This window comes from Lucilia sericata, unplaced genomic scaffold (assembly GCF_015586225.1).
Source record: "Lucilia sericata isolate MDLA Ls3-8-SP2 unplaced genomic scaffold, ASM1558622v1 Contig001161F_arrow, whole genome shotgun sequence".
NCBI classification, from domain to species: Eukaryota; Metazoa; Arthropoda; class Insecta; order Diptera; family Calliphoridae; genus Lucilia; species Lucilia sericata.
In genome coordinates, this window is record NW_023995131.1 from 19,610 (window position 1) to 43,788 (window position 24,179).

The 24,179-nt window shown below is 31.8% G+C and overlaps 1 protein-coding gene across 1 annotated transcript in view; it reads right to left on the reverse strand.

Moving 5' to 3' along the window:
* Positions 1-1,159: 1,159 nt before the first annotated feature.
* LOC119610339 (protein outspread-like) overlaps positions 1,160-24,179 on the reverse strand; it is a 90,414-nt gene continuing 67,394 nt past the window's right edge. The window contains exons 3-4 of the mRNA XM_037965502.1: positions 17,404-17,469; positions 1,160-2,091 (exon numbers count right to left, since the gene is read on the reverse strand). Coding sequence (XP_037821430.1) covers positions 1,192-2,061 — 870 coding nt within the window. The 5' untranslated portion in view covers positions 2,062-2,091; positions 17,404-17,469 and the 3' untranslated portion in view covers positions 1,160-1,191. The remainder of the gene's footprint in view (positions 2,092-17,403; positions 17,470-24,179) is intronic.

Consider the following 24,179-nt stretch of genomic DNA (forward strand, 5'->3'; position numbering starts at 1 on the left):
GTCTAAAGTTTTGACTATAGAGTAGTTTGTAGTCTTGACTATAGAGTAGTCTATAGTCTGGACTATAGAGTAGTACATAGCCTTGGTTATAGAATAGTATATATTCTTCACTATAGAGTAGTCTATAGTCTTGACTATAGAGTAGTCTATAGTCTTGACTATATAGCAGTCTATAGTCTTGCCTATAAAGTATTCTATAGTCTTGACTATAGAGTGGTTTATAGTCTTGACTATAGAGTGGTCTATAGTATTGACTATAGAGTAGTCTGTATTCTTGACTATAGAGTGGTCTATAGTCTTCACTATATTGTAGTACATAGCCTTGGTTATAGAGTAGTCTATATTCTTGACTATATAGAAGTCTAGAGTGTTGACTATAGAGTGTTCTATAGTATTGACTATAGGGATCATTCCATAGCCTCGACTATATAGTTGTCTATAGTCTCGACTATTGGGTTGTTTATAGTAAACTGGATGTTAAAACTTTACATAAGAAATCGGTGAAAAAATCTCCCAAAAAAATGTTAACTCCAGCAAAAACAACATTGGTACAAACATCTTTATATGTCGACTTTTGTAAGATTTGTCAGAGATTGTTGCCCAATTTTTTATGTATTTTCTTACAATTCGAACGTTTTAATGTCATGGCCAGTATGTGGCATATAACTACAAGTCCATTCACACTGGTCCAAAAATTAGTCGATGAAATAAAAAGTAAACGTTCACTATTGTACAAAAAAAAGGTGATTGATCTCTTAATAAATTTTATGCTTGTTATGTGTTTGGTTGTGTATACAATGGACGTGTGTTATGATTTTTTTGCAGGTTAGTTTTTTGACATATTTTTTTTAAATTTATTATTCATATGTATGAAGAAAAAAAAAAATATTAAAAATTTTGGTTTATTCATTTAACACATTTTTTTTGGCTTAAATTTGAAAGAAAAAAATCTAAAATAAACGCGTCATAACAAATTAAAAGCTTTATAGTGATTGAATTTAATTGAGTTCATAAAAATAAATATAAATTGAATTTATAATAAATTTTTAAAAGAAATTTAATAAAAAAATCATAGACAAAGACCATGACAAATTTATGATAAATTAAGTGTATAGAATTAAAAATAAATATACATTAAACACGCACATTTAAACATTAATTGAGAACAATAAATATTTAAATAAAACAATTTTAAATCATTTGAAAATATGTTAATATCTCATAAATTTTTGAAAAAAATTGTAACTTACCTCTATTTTTAATTTCATTAACAGCATTACGATTATTTTCATCATGAACACTTGTTCCAGCCATTGAACATTTCTTTTTGGTATTACATTCCTCACCCGTTGAGTTACCACTTTCTTCCTCTTCATCACACTCATCTTCCTCATCATCCTCACCCGTTTCAACACCATCATCTTCTTCATCAGCATCATCTTCCTCATTTTCGTCATCATCGTCATCATCATCGACATTGTTATTATTGACAGCAGCAACATTTCGTAGACCAACATTATGATTATTTTTAATGCCTGCAGCATTTTTACTAGTCGTTATTGTCGGTTTTGTTGTAACAACAACATCATTATGCGACCATAATTTTGAACTACCGTTGCTCTTGATGCCTGACGATGATTTTTTCTCTTGTTTTGACGCCATTGCCGCTGCGTTTGCTGTCGTAGCTGCTGCTGATGATGATGTTGTTGTTGTTGATGACGACGTCGAAACGGTAGTTGAAGCTAAAACACCAGTTGATTGGGTGGACGTTAAAATATCCTTATGATAGGAATTATGACGATTACGTGTTGTTGCATTAACGTTAGCTGCATCGGAATTAGTTGATTGTAATATTGTGGTAGCTTGGGCACCCGGAAATGTGGCATTACGTTTGTGACGTCCCTTTGATTTGGGAAACGCTGCCAAGGTGTTAAGCCACCATTTTGATTCTTCCGGACAGGTACCTTTGACGAATGTAACACGATCGGGAGCCGTTATGGCAATCGAATTTGTATGACCGGTTACATCTTCGGCTGTGGTTACCTCTAAAACTTTGGTCATATCAATACAGGCTTGTGGTACAGTCTCGGGCTGGAAAAACAAATATAGATCGAAAAGATATTTTATTGAGTAAGAGAGAAGAATATAAAAATTAGAAATTTTATACAAAAACAATTAAGAATTAAAGTCAAACTTGATTTACATATGACACACTATACTGCTGCTCCAATATAGAACAGTAGACTTATAATGGTGCGATGTATATAGAACCTGTTAATGTTGAATCGTAAATCGTGATAATGTTACGAGATTTTAGAGCTTAAGGGGCTTCAGACTTCTCTATAGTAGAACTCTATCGTCGAATATTAAAGTAGGAGTCAATATGGGATTTAGCGTTATATGTGATCAGATTTTGACCGAACTTTTTGGGCACTACAAATCACAAATTATGTACATAAGGGAAGTGAGAAAGAGAAGGATTGATCGAAGACATAATCTACAATCTGAAATCGAATGCAAAGAAATCAATAAAAATAGAAAATGTGGGAGAGAGAAACAGAATGTGGGAAAAGGGAAGTGTGGAAGTGAGAAAGAGAAGGATTGATCGAAGACATAATCTACAATCTAAAATCGAATGCAAAGAAATCAATAAAAATAGAAAATGTGGGATGGACTTATATGTCATTATCTTCATTCCAAAACCAAAGATAAATTGTGGATGGGAGAAAGAGAGAGATCGATCGAAGCCATAATCGATAATTCGAAATCAAAAGAAGGGAGAGTGTGGGAGGGACTTATAAACTTATATGTCATGATCTTCATTACAAAACCAATTGATCTGTCAGGAAGAGAGGTAGAGAGAAAGAGAAGTACGGAATTGTTTTCTATTCTAAAAATGAACATTAAAGGATTGCATGAAAGAGACAGAGATAGTGAGAGTAAGAAAAGAGTTAAGATTTAGTGCTATTCAAACCTGAAACTGAAGTAACAAGAGAAAGCTAGTGTGAGAAAAAGAAAGTAAGAGAAAATGCGAAAAGAGAGCGATCGATAGAAGCGAGAAATCAAAGGGAAAGAAATCAATAAAAAGAGAAAGTGTGGGAGGGACTTGTAAACTTATATGTCATGGTCTTCATTCCGAAACCAATTGATCTTTTATATGGAAAGATCTTCTGTGATAAATGATTGTCAGGAAGAGTGGTACAGAGAGAAGTATTGAAATGTTTTCTATTCTAAAGATAATAATTAAAGTATTAGAACAAATGGACAGAAAGAGTGGTGCGAAATAGCTAGAATTTAGTGCAGCTATACTCTCCACCCTGAAACAGAAGTAACAAGAGGAAGCTAGTGTAAGAGAAAGAAAGAGAGAGAGAGAACGAGAAAGAGAAAGAGAGAGATATTAAAGCCATAATCTACAGTTCGAAATCTATGGGAAAGAAATCAATATAAAGAAGAAGTGTGGGAGGAACTTATAAACTCATATATCACGATCTTCATTCCGAAACCAATTGATCTTAAGTATGGAAGGATCTTCTGTCTGCGTGGGAATAAAAATATAAGATAAATGATTTTTAAGAAGAGAGATAGAGAGAAGTGCTAATTTTTGGAAAGATACATAGAGAGTGATTAAGGCAGATCTACTCTCTACTTCTAAACTGAAATAATTTCGCTATTAGCATTTAATCAAATCAAAGATATCGAAACTTAGTTTTTGAAACATTTGAGATAAAATTGATCTTAAAAAATTTGAGACAAAATTGATCTTAAAAGAGAGCGAAGTTAAATACTATGAAAAATACTGTGGCAACCAGTGTTGCCAACTTAGTGCTTTTAGCACTATTTGCGGTGCCTTTTGGTGTGCCAAACGCGGAAAATTTTGCTCATGGTGCCTTTTTTCAAAAAGGCACTACAGTGGTGCTTTCTAATTTTATGACAGTGCATTTAGTGCTTTTTATACCCACCATCAAAAAAGATGAGTGGGGTATATTGATTTTGTCACTCCGTTTGTAACACATCGAAATATTGGTCGTAGACCCACAAAAGTATATATATTTTGGGTCCTTATTAAATTCTAAGCCGATCTAACCATGTCCATCCGTCTGTTCATCTGTCCGTCCGTCTGTCTGTTGAAAGCACGATAGGGTTAGATCGGAAAGAGCAAGCGAGTTAAATTTTTCCACAAATATTTCTTATAGGTAAGGTTTGTTTGGTATGGCAAATGGGCAATATGGGTCCGCAATTTCGCATATCCCCCATACAAGTGACCCCCCGAAAAACAGCTTTAACAGTCACAACTGTTTTAAACATACGAGTATAGCGATAAAATTTGGCATAAATAAGTTTTATATGCGTCAAAATCTCTGTACCAAATTTTATGGGAATCGGTCCAAAATTGACCCTACCCCCCATACGAGTATAGCGATGAAATTCAACATAAGTAAGTTTTATATAAGCCAAAATCTCTACTAAATTTTATAGAAATAGGTCTATAATTGAGCCTACCCCCCATATAAGGTCTCCTTCAGAAAATGATTTAAACGGTCATTACTGACTTAAAAATACGAGTATAGCGATGAAATTCGGCATAAATAAGTTTTATATAAGGCAAAATGTCTCTACCAAATTTTATGGGAATTGGTCCATAACTGACCTTACCCCCAAATAAGGTCTCCCTATGAGTGCAGCGTTGAAATTCAACATAAGTAACTTTTATATGCATCAAAATTTCTCTACCAAATGACATTAATACTCATTACCGACTTAAAAATATTCGACATAAATATGTTTTATATAAGCCAAAATCTCTCTAGCAAATTTTACGGCAATCGGTCCATAATTGACCCTACCCCCACATATGGTCACCTTCAAAAATTGATTTTAACGCTCTTTACTGACTTAAAAATACGAGTATAGCGGAGAAATTCGAAATAAACAACTTTTATACAAACGTAATCTTCCTACCGAATTTAATTCGGATTTTTCGGTAACCTACCCTACCCCCTATTAAGGTCCCCTTAAAAATATGAGTACAGCGATGAAAATTGACAAAAAATAAGTTTTATACAATTTTTTTACACAATTGAACCTATCCCTAATATATAAAGCCTCCATGATTACTTCATCGTTGTACTCGCAATAAAAAGATTTTTATTATAATTCTTTATTCCGAATTTTATGACGATATAACTGACCAACAAAATCTATGTACAAAATTTTATGGGTATCGATATATAATTGTCCCAACCCCATATAAGTTCCCCTTTAGATAATAACTTTTACGCTTATGTCTGAATTAAAAATTCGAGATCAGCAATGAAATTCGAAACGAATAAGTGTTATACGAAGTCTTTCTACCAAATTTTACGACAAACAGTTCATAATTGACACTACCTCTGATATATATATATATTGTTTTTAAAAATGAATATTTTGTTAATTCGAAGATCACGTACATAATTGAATTAAGCATTATCTCCCTGATGTTTACAGAGAAGCATTCCTTTTACGTCATAAGATTTGATGGTGGGTATATAAGATTCGGCACAGCCGAATATAACACTCTTACTTGTTAAAATATTTCAAAATAATTGTGAATTTCAGGAGGTAATTTATTTAATTAATATTAAACATTTTCTCTATAATGTTAAGAAAACTGAGGGATCATTCTTTGATCTTTCTATTTGTACCACTTTTTGTTGTTTATTAGAATACGATCAGTTTAATAGTTTACACTAAGGACTAAATTTTTCTTAAAAACTGTTTTATATTTTTTTACACGGGTGCTCTAAAGTTTTTTTTTATTTGTGTTAAGTTTTAAAAGCAAATATTCTTCATAAACAAAAAACAAAATATTCAAAATACGTTAAAATAAGTTATGTTATTCACTATCAGTGAAATTAAAAATTTTTCCAGAACTCAAAAAACTTAAAAATAATATATATAGATTTTGCAAAAAAAATATATTTCATAAGTTTTGTACAATTTTACAATTTGGGTGTGGTTACATCGGTTCGCCAGTTGGTAGTGTGCCTGTCAGTTTGAATGTTTAATGACATTTTACTATTTTTAAAATAACTTTTAAACAAATTAAGGAATTTGAAAATTTCTCATCTTATTTATCTAATATTCGTCAAACATTAGTTTTAGTTCTTACGTTACTAAAAATCTAACTCACACAGATGAAAGACTTTAGTATGACGCATGTTTTGTTTTGTAGTCAATGTTCTAAAAAACGAATTTTGGAGTCTTGTAGGAAATGAGCGAAATAATGTGCAATTTTTATTAAAATAAACAATATTTGACTAAAAAACGTTAGTGCTTTTTTACCCATTTTCAGTTAGAAAATTACGCTTTTTTACCCCTTTTTAATTTTTTTGCGCGCGTTTTGCTTGACCAATGTTGGCAACACTGGTGGCAACACATGAAATTCCAAAGATTAGTTTCTCTTTCAAACAAATCTCAATTGCTGCAATCATTTGGCATTTAAGTTAATTTTATTTTAACCAAAATATCTTAAGTCTTTAGCAAACATTTCTCTGACTATTCAAACAAGTTATGACAGTTACGGTAGGGTGCCAATTAGTATTCAATTTCCTACTATTTTTTCGTTCAATGCTGCTGTGGCAGTGCTGTGATTTAATGTTTATGATTTTGTCTAATCGTTTCACTGTCATACCAGCAAAAGCAGCAGAACATATTTACTCGAACAAGTATGCATGATCAAAAAAGAAACTAAAAAAAAACTTTTATTAAAAATCCCATAATAAGTGTTACTTTCACAGAAGGGAGCACGTACCAATAGTTTATGTTTCCTCATTGTCTTTAAATCATGACTACGATCTTAAGGAAATGTTCTTATAGTTCTTGTACAAATATGTTTCCTCTCTCTCTCTCTCTCTCCTCTCTGTCTCTCTTTCACACCATCTAACTAGCCAAGGTAGAAAAATGGTTAACAACCACAAACTAACGTTGAAATATGCCTAACAAGCTTTAGTGGAAAAAGTAAACCTGCTGTTCACACGAATTATTTCATGGTCATATCATCATTGTAAGCTATACCTACCACTACCACTATAGCTATTCCTAAGCCTTTACAACACCTATTACTTTATCATAATTTATATTTTGACCATATTCTTGGTTTTTTTTTTCTTCTAACAAATCTTGATTTAAGTTTATTTCTCTAGTTTTTATGTTTTTTTTGCTTAAAAACCTGTTCTTAAATGTTATCTTTAAGGAACAAAAATCATAATTTGAAACTGGTAATAAAAGTCCACTTTCATTTATTAGCTCCCAAAATGTCCCCCTCAATGAAGGAGTGGCAAAATATGTGAAAGAATTATGGCCAGGTAGGTAAGAGAACATGTTTTACTTGTACATAACTACAATGTTTAATTGTCTTAAACAAAGATTAACTATAGCCGGAAATAATTTTATGGCTATAATAAAGGAGTTTTTTTAGGAATGGGTTTTCACAAGAAGTTTATGAACAACCTAAATAGTTTTTAAACCAACCAAGCCATCTAGGCTCTAGAGAAATCTATTAATAAGCCCAATTTTAACACTTATGCAAGATATATATTTCTAGAAGAGGGAGTCAAAGCCATAATCTTCATTCCGAGATTGTTTTACTCATTAATATCAATGAGAAAGTAATCAGTGAACAGAAAGGACGTTCCAAAACATGCATATATGAATTATAAGTTTTGTCCCTAATTCCGAAACCATTTGATTTTAATGATACTTCAAACTATTTCGTATGATCATGGCTAGACTATGGACTAGACTATAGACTAGACTATAGACTAGACTATAGACTAGACTATAGACAAGACTAGACTAGACTATAGACTAGACTATAGACTAGACTATAGACTAGACTATAGACTAGACTATAGACTAGACTATAGACTAGACTATAGACTAGACTATAGACTAGACTATAGACTAGACTACAGACTAGACTATAGACTAGACTATAGACTAGACTATAGACTAGACTATAGACTAGACTATAGACTAGACTGTAGACTAGACTATAGACTAGACTATAGACTAGACTATAGACTAGACTATAGACTAGACTATAGACCAGACTATAGACTAGACTAAAAACTAGACTATAGACTAGACTATAGACTAGACTATAGACTAGACTATAGACTGCACTATAGACTAGACTATAGACTAGACTATAGACTAAACTATAGACTAGACCATAGACTAGACTATAGACTAGACTATAGACTAAACTATAGACTAGACTATAGACTAGACTATAGACTAGACTAGACTAGACTATAGACTAGACTATAGACTAGACTAGACCAGACTATAGACTATACTATAGACTAGACTATAAACTAGACTATAGACCAGACCATAGACTAGACTATAGACTAGACTATAGACTAGACTATAGACTAGACCATAGACTAGACTAAAGACTAGACTAGACTATAGACTAGACTATAGACTAGACTATAGACTAGACTAGACTATAGACTAGAATATAGACTAGACTATAGACTAGACTATACACTATACTATAGACTAGACTATAGATTAGACTATAGACTAGACTGTAGACTAGACTATAGACTAGACTATAGACTAGACTATAGACTAGACTAAAAACTAGACTATAGACTAGACTATAGACTAGACTATAGACTAGACTATAGACTAGACTATAGACTGCACTATAGACTAGACTATAGACTAGACTATAGACTAGACTATAGACTAGACTATAGACTAGACTATAGACTAGACTATAGACTAGACTATAGACTAGACTGTAGACTAGACTATAGACTAGACTATAGACTAGACTATAGACTAGACTATAGACTAGACTATAGACTAAACTATAGACTAGACTATAGACTAGACTATAGACTAGACTAGACTAGACTAGACTAGACTAGACTAGACTATAGACTAGACTATAGACTAGACTATAGACTAGACTATAGACTAGACTAGACTATAGACTATACTATAGACTAGACTATAAACTAGACTATAGACTAGACCATAGACTAGACTAAAGACTAGACTAGACTATAATACTAGAATATAGACTAGAATATAGACTAGACTATAGACTAGACTATACACTATACTATAGACTAGACTATAGATTAGACTATAGACTAGACTAGACTATAGACTAGACTAAAGACTAGAATATAGACTAGACTATAGACTAGACTATAGACTAGAATATAGGCTAGACTATAGACTATACTATAGACTAGACTATAGACTAGACTATAGACTAGACTATAGACTAGACTATAGACTAGACTATAGACTAGACTATAGACTAGACTATAGACTAGACTATAGACTAGACTATAGACTAGACTATAGACTAGACTATAGACTAGACTATAGACTAGACTATAGACTAGACTATACACTATACTATAGACTAGACTATAGATTAGACTATAGACTAGACTAGACTAGACTAAGACTAGACTATAGACTAGACTATAGACTAGACTATAGACTAGACTATAGACTAGACTATAGACTAGACTATAGACTAGACTATAGACTAGACTATAGACTAGACTATAGACTAGACTATAGACTAGACTATAGACTAGACTATAGACTAGACTATAGACTAGACTATAGACTAGACTATAGGACTAGACTATAGACTAGACTATAGACTAGACTATAGACTAGACTATAGACTAGACTATAGGACTAGGACTATAAGACTAGACTATAGACTAGACTATAGACTAGACTATAGACTAGACTATAGACTAGGACTATAGACTAGACTATAGACTAGGACTATAGACTAGGACTATAGACTAGACTATAGACTAGACTATAGACTAGACTATAGACTAGACTCGACTATAGGACTAGGACTATAACTAGACTATAGACTAGACTATAGACTAGACTATAGACTATAGACTAGACTATAGACTAGACTATAGACTAGACTATAGACTAGACTATAGACTAGACTATAGACTAGACTATAGACTAGACTATAGACTAGACTATAGACTAGACTATAGACTAGACTATAGACCTAGACTATAGACTAGACTATAGACTAGACTATAGACTAGACTATAGACTAGACTATAGACTAGACTATACACTATACTATAGACTAGACTATAGATAGACTATAGACTAGACTAGACTATAGACTAGACTAAAGACTAGAATATAGACTAGGACTATAGACTAGACTATAGACTAGAATATAGGCTAGACTATAGACTAGACTATAGACTAGACTATAGACTATACTATAGACTAGACTATAGACTAGACTATAGACTAGACCATAGACTAGACTATAGAGTAGACTATAAACTAGACCATAGACTAGACCATAGTCTCGACTATACCTAGACTATAGAGTTGACTATAGGTTATACTACAGACTAGACTATAAACGGGACTAAAGACTATACCATAGACGGGACATAGACAAGACTATAGAATATATCTTTAGGTTTCAAAGTATTGAACTAGACAATGACTAGACTTTGGACTACATTTTTAGGTTTCAAAGTATTGAACTAATAGTTTGCAAGACTATTGACTGCACTATAGAGAAAACAATAGACTAGATTATATCGACATATGTATCGGTCCACCTATTCACAACACTAGCATCCGCCAAATAATGGAATAGTTTGGCGCCTATAAAGCAAAGTCAGCTGATAAAACTAAATTTAACACCGCAGATTATTATTGGGCCATAACTGAGTACTTTTACAGTGGTAACCTTTGTATTATATGGATACCCAGCCAAGATCGAATGTGCTTGCAGCAAATGGTATGGAGCTTGAGGAAGTTAACCTGTCCTATGCAAAACTGTACAACACAACGGCAAATCGACCAAGGCCGGTTACTGGATACGTCATCAATGTAAACTGGGCATATTAAAAGGTTATAAGTAAACAGCAGACCTGCCCGGTCGCATACCCAAAACCAAAACTATTGACCACCTTGAGACATTGATCGCAGCTAGGAGATCATTGTAAAGCGAATTATTAGAGTGGATTATCACGGATGGCTCGAAAAAGAAGCAAATGTGCTTGCAATAACCTAAATGAAAGGAGGCCGAAAAGCCCCATCATAACGAATAATTCCGAGTTTGATGATACATATTCTTATCAAAACTATACGGACGCATTCATACGAACATGCGGATAGGATCGAAAAACGACGGAATACTTTCTCTATTAATATCTGTTTTTAGTCGGAACTAGATCGAAATATCTTTACTGAAATGTTATTCCAGATATAACAATCCTCAGGAAAACTGATTGGAAAATACTAAGGAACTAGGTCTATAAAACAGAGTACAATAGTTCCTTTTATCTCTAAACACATTTTCCATAATTTTCCAATATTATTTAATAATAAGTACAAGATATCTCTCTTGCTTTACGTGAGAAATGAATTTTCTACAAAACTACTTGGAGAGCTCATTATCTCTCTCTACTAATGACTGCTATATCTCTCACAAACTTAGCTGTTAAATTTTTAAGCAATTTTACATAATGTCAATTGAAAGCTTAATTCAATTAGAGCTTGAATTCAAAAGAGAACTTAGAAAGCTCCAAGTTTTTTTAAGGTCTATTTGTGCAGCATATATAACTGATTAGGGAGCTTTAAAGTCTGATCTAATTTTTAAAAAATTTAATTTTTGATTATTTTCTCTGCAAATAAAATTCTCAAACATGCAATTTATTGGTTGCTGCTTTTTTTACGATCTTCTATAAAGTTTTTAATATTGACAATATTATTTATACACTTTTCTTATGATATTGTCTTGTTTCATGGTTCACATGTTGCTTTTTTTAATTTTCCCTCTCTTTACGTTTTCTAACATTTAATGAATTGTATGATCAATAAGAAAAATAAAGACAAAATACTAGGAGTACATGATTCAAATTAGCAATAACAAGATAAGCTTTTTTTATTTGAAAAAAATTTAGCAATTTGTCAGTTAGTAGATAATTTTGTTAAGAAAGAAATACATTTAAATAAAAATGTTTGATTTGCTACACTTAATAAAAAAAATCCTATCCAATGTTAAGAAAGTTGGGAGGGTTTCAGTGGTAAAGTCGTAAATTTTCTAAATAATTTGTAATTTATGTTATTTGCCTTAACTTTACTGTTTTGACATTCTTTTGTTTTATGGTATAATGACATTTTTTTCCTTCTCTTTTTTTTTTTGGATTTTGACAATTATTTCTTTTTCATACTTGTTTTTAAAGTGATTTTTAGCCACATTTAACCAAATTCGATATGTTACTTATTTGTGAAATTGACATGTATTTTCTAGTAAAACAAATTACAAATTTGGTTTTTGCTTGTAAATGGAAACTTGCTAGGTTTTTTACAAATGGCGCAGACTGTGGAAATGCCAAAAATATTTGGTTAAGCTTAATTAAAATCTAATTTGAAATAAATAACTATAGGTTTAGTTTAGGCAAGAGAAATAAGAATAGTTGCCATAAAAACTTGAAAGAAATTTGTAGTTTAGCAAAATGGAACAAATTAAAGGGAAAGAAAGGTTCAAAATTAATTATTCGAAACAGACAATTTCAATGAAGTCGCATTTCTCTGTAAGAGAGTTTAGAATTTAAGCTACAAATGTGTCTAAAACACCTAATTGCTATTACGACAACAATTTTCGTTGTTAGAACAAAACTTTGAATAATATTTCGTAAATATAACAACGCAACAAATTTTAAACATTTTTATAAAAAACAAAGGTTATAGCACAAACTGTCAATGAATACTGGACATATTTAAAAGCTATACAGTTTAAACTTTATCATAGCTACAACAAGTTTCATTGTTACGACAAAACTTTGGACAATATTTCGTTAATATAACAACGCAACAAATTTTAAGCATTTTTACTAAAACTAATAGTTATAGGAGAAGTCATCAATGAATGGTGGACAATGTTGAAAGCCATACACAAATATCGGATGTACCCGATCGCATAGCAGATCCCAGCGGATCATAAAGCAAATATCTGGCTGTAATCTAAAGAACTATGTTCAGAAAACTGAGTTTCTTAAGATCGGAAGATAGTACCTAAAAAAGCAACACATTTTAAGCAAAAAGTTATCATCAATGAATGCTAGATACATTGGTGGGCCATATACAAATATCGGACTTTCTCGATTGCATAGCAGATTTATAATTTGTATGTGAACTTTAAGGCATTGATACCAGGGGATCATAAAGCAAATATCCATAAAGCAAATATCCATAGGAACCAGGCTGTAAACTGAGACCAGGCAGATTTATAATTTGTTGGTGAACTTTAAGACATTGATACCAGTGGATCATAAAGCAAATATCCATAGGAACCAGGCTGTAAACTGAGAGACAAATAAAATTATAAAGAACTGTGCACAGAAAACTAATCGGTGGAAAATACCTTTATAGAACACTCTATACATGGGTTGTGCAACCAACTTTTTACATATAAAAGAGCGCTCAACAGTGCCTATAGTATACTAGGAGTATTGCTAGGGTTCTTCCTTTCAATTTCACCTGTTATTAAGTCAATTGTAAATATGAAAAAAAAAATTTCATTATTATGACAAAGCTTTGAAAATTATTGCGTAAATATAACAACGACACAAATGCTGGGGAAAACTCTATAAATCATCTTTGAATGACAGACACATTGGGAGGCCATACACGAATATCGGACTTTCTCGATTGCATAGCAGATTTAAAATTTGTTGGTGAACTTTAAGACATTGATACCAGTGGATCATAAAGCAAATACTCTTAGGAACTAGGCTGGTGAACTTTAAGACATTGATACCAGTGGATCATAAAGCAAATATCCATAGGAATCAGGCTGTAAACTGAGAGACAAATAAAATTTTAAAGAACTGTGCACAGAAAACTGAGCTTCTCAAAATCGGAGGAAAATACCTTTATAGAACACTCTATACATGGGTTGTGCAACCAACTTTTTACATATAAAAAAGCGCTCAACACTAAGAGTATTGCTAGGGTTCTTCCTTTCAATTTCACCTGTTATTAAGTCAATTGTAAATATGACAAAAAGTTTTGTTATTGTGACAAAGCTTTGAAAATTATTGCGTAAATATAACAACGACACAAATGCTGGGGAAAACTCTATAATTTTGAATAGTTTTAATTAAATTCAAACTAAATTCGCTTTAAATTTTTTTCTAAAATATTTGGAATCACTATTTTCTCTTTAATTGCATAAAATATTTACGAAATTTATTTCATAATTAAAAAAAACTATTTCTTTTCACAAAAAATATCTTCAAACCATTTATATCAAAATTTATTTTGACATTTTAATTAACTTCATTTCAGCCATATCAATTTGGGTCACATTTTAAAAGCAGTATTGTTGCCACATGTTGACGACGACATTCATTCATGTTTTTCTTACGCCCAATTTTATCAGCAACTACATTTTCTTTAAAAAAAAAATCATATTACATTTGTCTACTTATTTCAGAAAAACATATTTTTCTGTGTTTCTCACGCTGCGATTTTTGTTTAGCGATTTAAAGATTAAATTAATAAGCAGTTATTTACCTCCTTTTTGTAGCCAATTTTTTTATTTTTGGTCATTTTAAAATACACCTTGCCAATATTATTTTTTTTACACGTTTTTAGCACTAACAGTTTAAAGTTTTACTTTTATTTTGATACGTGTAAAATTGTTAAGAGAGAATTGTATTTATTGGCTTGAATAATTTTAACAAATACTCGTTTGTATTTATTAATGTTTTGAATGACATTATAAATTGATCGCTACAGGTTTTAGTTTAATATTAAAAAAGTTTTAATTAAAAGCCTAAATTATGAATGAACTTAAAATTTAATGAACAGTGGGGTGTAAAGTAACACGAAGTTTTTTTTTTGAGATAAGGATTATGATTTATAAATTTGTTTAATCTTAAGAGGAGTTTTTTTTCGGAATAGATTTTATTGTACATGCGCATGAATCTGACTCAAAACTTAAAATTTTCTCACACTTGAAGCTTGAAGTGCATTATGATGGAATTAGGAAAAAAGGTTATGGTAGGAAGGAAGGATAGAAGAAGTAGTGTTTAAACAATGGATTTATATATATTTAAAACGCAAGTGAGAGGCATGACCTTTTACTGGCAGTTTATACCACATACGGAAAGTATGACCTAATGGTGTGATCCATTGGGCAATCGAACACAAATGGTTGTTTTGCGTATAAATCGGACAATATCCCTAATTTCAGAGAATCAATAGTTTTGTATACACCCCTTCGTCAAAATTCGTCTGACACTGATCACATGAAAACCGCTAACCGATACCAAACAAAAGGTTGTTAGGAGGTTTTACAGTCCAGCACTTTTACCTCCGAATACTATTGGGTGTATAACTTAAATAAAGGAAATTGGGTGTCATAAAAGTGACTTTGAAAGACAATCTTGAATGTCCTAAATTCTGCTTAAAGCGATGAATTTATAACGATAACCCGATGTGTTTGGGAAAGCCTTATAGTCCAAACCTTAAAAAGTCTAATTAATTTTTCTTTCGATTGATATAGAACGCTCTAAAACTTAATTTGAACTGAACCAGAACTGAACTAAAACTGAACAAGAACTGAACTAGAACTGAACTAGAACTGAACTAGAACTGAACTAGAACTGAACTAGAACTGAACTAGAACTGAACTAGAACTGAACTAGAACTGAACTAGAACTGAACTAGAACTGAACTAGAACTGAACTGAACTAGAACTGAACTAGAACTGAACTAGAACTGAACTAGAACTGAACTAGAAACTGAACTAGAATCTGAACTAGAACTAACTAGAACTGAACTAGAACTGAACTAGAACTGAACTAGAACTGAACTAGAACTGAACTAGAACTGAACTAGAACTGAACTAGAACTGAACTAGAACTGAACTAGAACTGAACTAGAACTGAACTAGAACTGAACTAGAACTGAACTAGAACTGAACTAGAACTGAACTAGAACTGAACTAGAACTGAACTAGAACTGAACTAGAACTGAACTAGAACTGAACTAGAACTGAACTAGAACTGAACTAGAACTGAACTAGAACTGAACTAGAACTGAACTAGAACTGACTAGAACTGAACTAGAACTGAACTAGAACTGAACTAGAACTGAACTAGAACTGAACTAGAACTGAACTAGAACTGAACTAGAACTGAACTAGAACTGAACTAGAACTGAACTAGAACTGAACTAGAACTGAACTAGAACTGAACTAACTGAACTAGAACTGAACTAGAACTGAACTAGAACTGAACTAGAACTGAACTAGAACTGAACTAGAACTGAACTAGAACTGAACTAGAACTGAACTAGAACTGAACTAGAACTGAACTAGAACTGAACTAGAACTGAACTAGAACTGAACTAGAACTGAACTAGAACTGAACTAGAACTGAACTAGAACTGAACTAGAACTGAACTAGAACTGAACTAGAACTGAACTAGAACTGAACTAGAACTGAACTGAACTAGAACTGAACTAGAACTGAACTAGAACTGAACTAGAACTGAACTAGAACTGAACTAGAACTGAACAAGAACTGAACAAGAACTGAACTAGAACTGAACTAGAACTTAACTAGAACTTAACTAGAACTGAACTAGAACTGAACTAGAACTGAACTAGAACTGAACTAGAACTGAACTAGAACTGAACTAGAACTGAACTAGAACTGAACTAGAACTGAACTAGAACTGAACTAGAACTGAACTAGAACTGAACTAGAACTGAACTAGAACTGAACTAGAACTGAACTAGAACTGAACTAGAACTGAACTAGAACTGAACTGAACTAGAACTGAACTAGAACTGAACTAGAACTGAACTAGAACTGAACTAGAACTGAACTAGAACTGAACTAGAACTGAACTAGAACCAAAGTTGATCTGAACTACAAGTGGACTAGAACTTTTATCTAGAGTCTCTAGAGAAATATTTCATTATTTTCTGAAATAACCAAGTATTGCACATTACTATACATACGTAGAATTTCTCTGGCATTTATTCAACAATTTTCCTATAATTCACTATTAAATTGATTTCAACTATCATAATTTAATACGTCTAGACTTTTAATATTAAATTTAACGAATAAATGAAATCACAAATGGCGTAAAAATGTCAACTTATTTTCATGGAAATTCAAAAGACAGAGAACTGCAAACTTTAGCAGCAAATTTTGCTTACAAAAGCTACATTTACAAAGAAAAAATTTAGCATCTAGATAATATTAAGAACTGCAGCATTTTCATAGAAACTACGACAAATATTATTATTACTCATTTATAAAATAAATTTATAAAAAAAAAACTTACATGCTCATCGACTGAATAAGTGAGTTCACCATCATCATATAAAACGAACCATCTTCTTTGCCATCTCTAAAAAGAAATAAAACCACAAAATTGCATTAAAAAAGTGGAAAATTAAAAATTAATAAAAATAATTATAATGATTATTTTAGTTAAAAAAAATGGAGAATTTATCTTTAGTTTAAAGCTAAAATAAATTTATAATTTATGGTGTTTGTATAAAAGCAAGAAATAATTTTTTGCAGTGAAAATCCGCCTATAAACTGGGTCATTTTTGTAAAAATTTGTCTGCATTATTCATTAAATCAATTAAATCACCACAAAGATGACGACGACAAAAAGCACTTTAGAACTTAATTTTTTGTCATTAAAATTATACTTATAATGACAATAACAGCTGTAGTTTATAGGCCAAATATAAAAATTATGTTCGTATGTCCTCAACAATATGCAAATGCATTTAAATCTTCTTAAATGAAATATGCTTAAATTTTATGCACTAAAAGTGTTTTTTATGAATTTTCATAAAAATTTATTTTAAAAATATTTAGCATATAAATGACACTTTCGAGTCATAAACTGCCTGTTAGTGCTTCAAAAGATTAACACTAAAGTTTTACTTAAAACGTTTATTCTGCCACTCTTGTCTGCTGGCTGGCCTTATTCTTTTACTTTTTGAGATAATAATTTTAACATACATAACTCTATCTGTTCTTAAACATAAATATTTATGTTTAAATGGGTAGAAAGCAATGTGGCAAATACAAGAAAAAAAGAAAAGAAATCATAATTTTAGTTTATTTAATATATAAACGATTACTTAAGGCTGGAAGCATTCATATACATGATTTACATTTGCATACTCATAAATACTTGTAATTGTAGTTACAAAGCCGGATATTTATATGCGGTTATTATGAATTATGATAAATACTTGGGTGACTGACATGCATTACATAAACTAGAACTGAAATAGAACCAAACTAGAACAGAACTGAACCAGAACAGAACTAGAACTGAACTAGAACTGAACTAGAACAGAACTAGAACTGAACTAGAATTGAACTAGAACTGAACTAGAACAGAACTAGAACTGAACTGAACTGGAACTGAACTAGAACTGAACTAGAACTGAACTAGAACTGAACTAGAACTGAACTAGAACTGAACTAGAACTGAACTAGAACTGAACTAGAACTGAACTAGAACTGAACTAGAACTGAACTAGAACTGAACTAGAACTGAACTAGAACTGAACTAGAACTGAACTAGAACTGAACTAGAACTAGAACTGAACTAGAACTGAACTAGAACTGAACTAGAACTGAACTAGAACTGAACTAGAACTGAACTAGAACTGAACTAGAACTGAACTAGAACTGAACTAGAACTGAACTAGAACTGAACTAGAACTGAACTAGAACTGAACTAGAACTGAACTAGAACTGAACTAGAACTGAACTAGAACTGAACTAGAACTGAACTAGAACTGAACTAGAACTGAACTAGAACTGAACTAGAACTGAACTAGAACTGAACTAGAACTGAACTAGAACTGAACTAGAACTGAACTAGACTGAACTAGACTGAACTAGAACTGAACTAGAACTGAACTAGAACTGAACTAGAACTGAACTAGAACTGAACTAGAACTGAACTAGAACTGAACTAGAACTGAACTAGAACTGAACTAGAACTGAACTAGAACTGAACTAGAACTGAACTAGAACTGAACTAGAACTGAACTAGAACTGAACTAGAACTGAAACTAGAACTGAACTAGAACTGAAACTAGAACTGAACTAGAACTGAACTAGAACTGAACTAGAACTGAACTAGAACTAGAACTGAACTAGAACTGAACTAGAACTGAACTAGAACTGAACTAGAACTGAACTAGAACTGAACTAGAACTGAACTAGAACTGACTAGAACTGAACTAGAACTGAACTAGAACTGAACTAGAACTGAACTAGAACTGAACTAGAACTGAACTAGAACTGAACTAGAACTGAACTAGAACTGAACTAGAACTGAACTAGAACTGAACTAGAACTGAACTAGAACTGAACTAGAACTGAACTAGAACTGAACTAGAACTGAACTAGAACTGAACTAGAACTGAACTAGAACTGAACTAGAACTGAAACTAGAACTGAACTAGAACTGAACTAGAACTGAACTAGAACTGAACTAGAACTGAACTAGAACTGAACTAGAACTGAACTAGAACTGAACTAGAACTGAACTAGAACTGAACTAGAACTGAACTAGAAACTGAACTAGAACTGAACTAGAACTGAACTAGAACTGAACTAGAACTGAACTAGAACTGAACTAGAACTGAACTAGAACTGAACTAGAACTGAACTAGAACTGAACTAGAACTGAACTAGAACTGAACTAGAACTGAACAAGAACTGAATTAGAACTGAACCAGAACTGAACTAGAACTGAACTAGAACTGAACTAGAACTGAACTAGAACTGAACTAGAACTGAACTAGAACTGAACTAGAACTGAACTAGAACTGAACCAGAACTGAACAGAACTGAACTAGAACTGAACTAGAACTGAACTAGAACTGAACTAGAACTGAACTAGAACTGAACTAGAACTGAACTAGAACTGAACTAGAACTGAACTAGAACTGAACTAGAACTGAACTAGAACTGAACTAGAACTGAACTAGAACTGAACTAGAACTGAACTAGAACTGAACTAGAACTGAACTTAGAACTGAACTAGAACTGAACTAGAACTGAACTAGAACTGAACTAGAACTGAACTAGAACTGAACTAGAACTGAACTAGAACTGAACTAGAACTGAACTAGAACTGAACTAGAACTGAACTAGAACTGAGCTAGAACTGAAGCTAGAACTGAACTAGAACTGAACTAGAACTGAACTAGAACTGAACTGAACTAGAACTGAACTAGAACTGAACTAGAACTGAACTAGAACTGAACTAGAACTGAACTAGAACTGAACTAGAACTGAACTAGAACTGAACTAGAACTGAACTAGAACTGAACTAGAACTGAACTAGAACTGAACTAGAACTGAAATAGAACTGAACTAGAACTAAACTAGAGCTGAACTAGAACTGAACTACACTAGAACTAGGAAATTTACCTTTTTATAGAAAATTGCCTCTTTAGAAAATTTTAGCAAATTTCTATTTTTATAGAAAATTTTGTCTTGCAATCGCTCCAATATCGGAGAAGTTTATCAATGTAACATGCCCCGTGTACAACACAACCTAAAATGTGACAATTTTAAACATAACATAATCACTTCCCATTTTCGTATACCCCTAACTGTTGCACAAAATTTTTCCCTCCATTAACTTCACTTTTTCTTTTCACTACAATATTTAGTTCAATTGAACGAAGAAACCGAGAAAGGCGTTGGTTGGCTTTCAACAGATATTCATATGTAAAGACCCCATAGATGTTAAAATATTTTTTATCTTTCTGTAGTAATTTTATTAAATTACATCTACTCTAAATTCATAAATATGCATAGTTTTTATTATCACTTTTTCCCCTGTTAAGATGCAGTAAACATAAAAACTAACTTTAAACATTGGACGTTTTGTATCGTGGAGTTGGTGATGATGGCAGGAGATTTTTTCAGACATTATTTGCTAGAAAAATACTTGAACAATCAAAAAAGAATTTGCATAATTTACTTTTTAAAAAAAGTTTTCTTTTTCATAAAATTAACTTCAAATTGCTATACATGTTGCTGGTGTGCCTAAGCAACATTTATGAGTGGGAGAATTTGTTTCTTTAAGGAAAACTATTATAACAATAACAATTTTGCTCGATTTAAGAAAAATGGAAAACAATAATTTTCCAAAGAAAATGTAAGTTGTATGCAAATTTGGCATATTGTAGGCCTTTATGTAAAAACAGAATCATAGTAAAATGTTATAGCAAATTAGAGGGAAATTATGATAAAAAACATTTTTTTTTAATGTTTATAGACAAAAATTTCTTAGAAAATAAACTAAGAGAAATTAGAGCTCTACATACATACATATTTGCTATCTTTGAAATTGTATTTTCAATTAATAGCTACAGTCTCAAATTACTGTCTCATTTTATTTCCAAAACAACCTTTTCAATTATTTAATGTCGCTTTTTTAAGACTACACACACTAATTACGGTTAATTTAATTAAATTTTATGTTTTCTTTATAAAATCAATAAACTTAATTTTAAAACTTGCTTGTATTTACACTAGTTTGTTTTATATGTTTTTCTGTTTAATTTTATTGTTTTTTTTTTTTTTATAATTGTCACTGAAATGTCAAATGTCAATGGCAAATAACAATCAATCAATCAAAATGGTCGTCGGCTGTTTGAATTTTAAACTTGTATTTTATTTCAAATACAAGATGTTATATAAACGTTTGAAAAATAACATTTTTGATATTAATAACCACGAGATATGTAATTGATTGATATTTAAAAACATTGTATAATTACTCAGGTTACTAGGCTTTAAATTCAAATTGTATTTGTATATTTGTTAACGAGAGATGCACTGTGGCGTAGTAATTAGAAGGGGTTGAAAGCAAAATCTCGTTTCAAAGTAAAAAGTGTGAGAAAAGGTTCTTCACAAGGTTTTTGAAAAAAAAGTTTTTTGCAAAAGCTTTTTATAAAAAGAAGCTTTTTTACAGAAGCTTTTTGTAAATAACTTTACTAGAACTGTGCTAGATCAGCTAGAACCGCCCGAACTGAGCTAGAACTGAACTAGAACTGAACTAGAACTGAACTAGAACTGAACTAGAACCGAACTAGAACTGAACCAGAACTGAACTAGAACTGAACTAGAACTGAACTAGAACTGAACCAGAACTGAACTAGAACTGAACTAGAACTGAACTAGAACTGAACTGAACTAGAACTGAACTAGAACTGAACTAGAACTGAACTAGAACTGAACTAGAACTGAACTAGAACTGAACTAGAACTGAACTAGAACTGAACTAGAACTGAACTAGAACTGAACTAGAACTGAACTAGAACTGAACTAGAACTGAACTAGAACTGAACTAGAACTGAACTAGAACTGAACTAGAACTGAACTAGAACTGAACTAGAACTGAACTAGAACTGAACTAGAACTGAACTAGAACTGAACTAGAACTGAACTAGAACTGAAACTAGAACTGAACTAGAACTGAACTAGAACTGAACTAGAACTGAACTAGAAACTGAACTAGAACTGAACTAGAACTGAACTAGAACTGAACTAGAACTGAACTAGAACTGAACTAGAACTGAACTAGAACTGAACTAGAACTGAACTAGAACTGAACTAGAACTGAACTAGAACTGAACTAGAACTAAACTAGAACTGAACTAGAACTGAACTAGAACTGAACTAGAACTGAACTAGAACTGAACTAGAACTGAACTAGAACTGAACTAGAACTGAACTAGAACTGACTAGAACTGAACTAGAACTGAACTAGAACTGAAACTAGAACTGAACTAGAACTGAACTAGAACTGAACTAGAACTGAACTAGAACTGAACTAGAACTGAACTAGAACTGAACTAGAACTGAACTAGAACTGAACTAGAACTGAACTAGAACTGAACTAGAACTGAACTGAACTAAACTGAACTAGAACTGAACTAGAACTGAACTAGAACTGAACTAGAACTGAACTAGAACTGAACTAGATCTAAACTAGAAACTGAACTAGAACTGAACTAGAAACTGAACTAGAGAACTGAACTAGAACTGACTAGAACTGAACTAGAACTGAACTAAACTGAACTAGAACTAGAACTGAACTAGAACTGAACTAGAACTGAACTAGAACTGAACTAGAACTGAACTAAACTGAACTAGAACTGAACTAAACTGAACTAGAACTGAACTAGAACTGACTAGAAACTAGAACTGAACTAGAACTGAACTGAAGAACTGAAACTAGAACTGAACTAGAACTGACTGACTAGAACTTAAACTAACTAAACTGATTTACACCACTTAACTAGAACCAGAAAATTTTGAATCTATATTCAATACCAAATCGTTGCTAGTGTGCCTTAGTTACTAAGCTAAATAATTTTGTTCATTCAAAATCAAACAGTGTAAAAAAATGGTATCGGGGTCCGTTTGTTTAAGCTTTGCTCAAACTAAACGTAATTATGACAGGCGTCTTAAATTACTTCAAAAGATATGTAAGTACTAGAGCGCGTACAAGTGAGTGATGAAAAACAAACATTTGAAATTGTTATTAAAAGCTAAAAAAAAAAATAAATATAAAACCACAAATTGCATTTCATAATACGTACAGTATTAGGTAAAGAGGGAATAACTAGATATTTTCTTTATAAATTTTATTTATAGAAAGTATGTATATTTTTATTGTATTTCAAATGTTCGCATTTAACTTGTGGTGTGTGATATGAGTCTGACAAAATTGTAGTTGAAATACAATAAAAATGTGTTGGGTAATAATAACTCAAATTGCATTTCCTTAAATTGCAAAGTTTTATTTATGCAGTTGCTATACAAATATTAAAAAAATTTGTGCTCAAGTTTTATTTAAAACAAATTGAGATAAATAATGGGATTTAGGATTTCGAGTTGAACTGGAGATCTGATGAATTTAAGGCCCAATCTTATTGATTTGTAATAGCAGAAATCTTAAGTGTATGTTTGAAAGTCGAATTTAATTCAGGGGGTCTCAACATTTTATTTATAACAACATTTGGACAGACTTCATATCAGCTACTCCGTTACCGA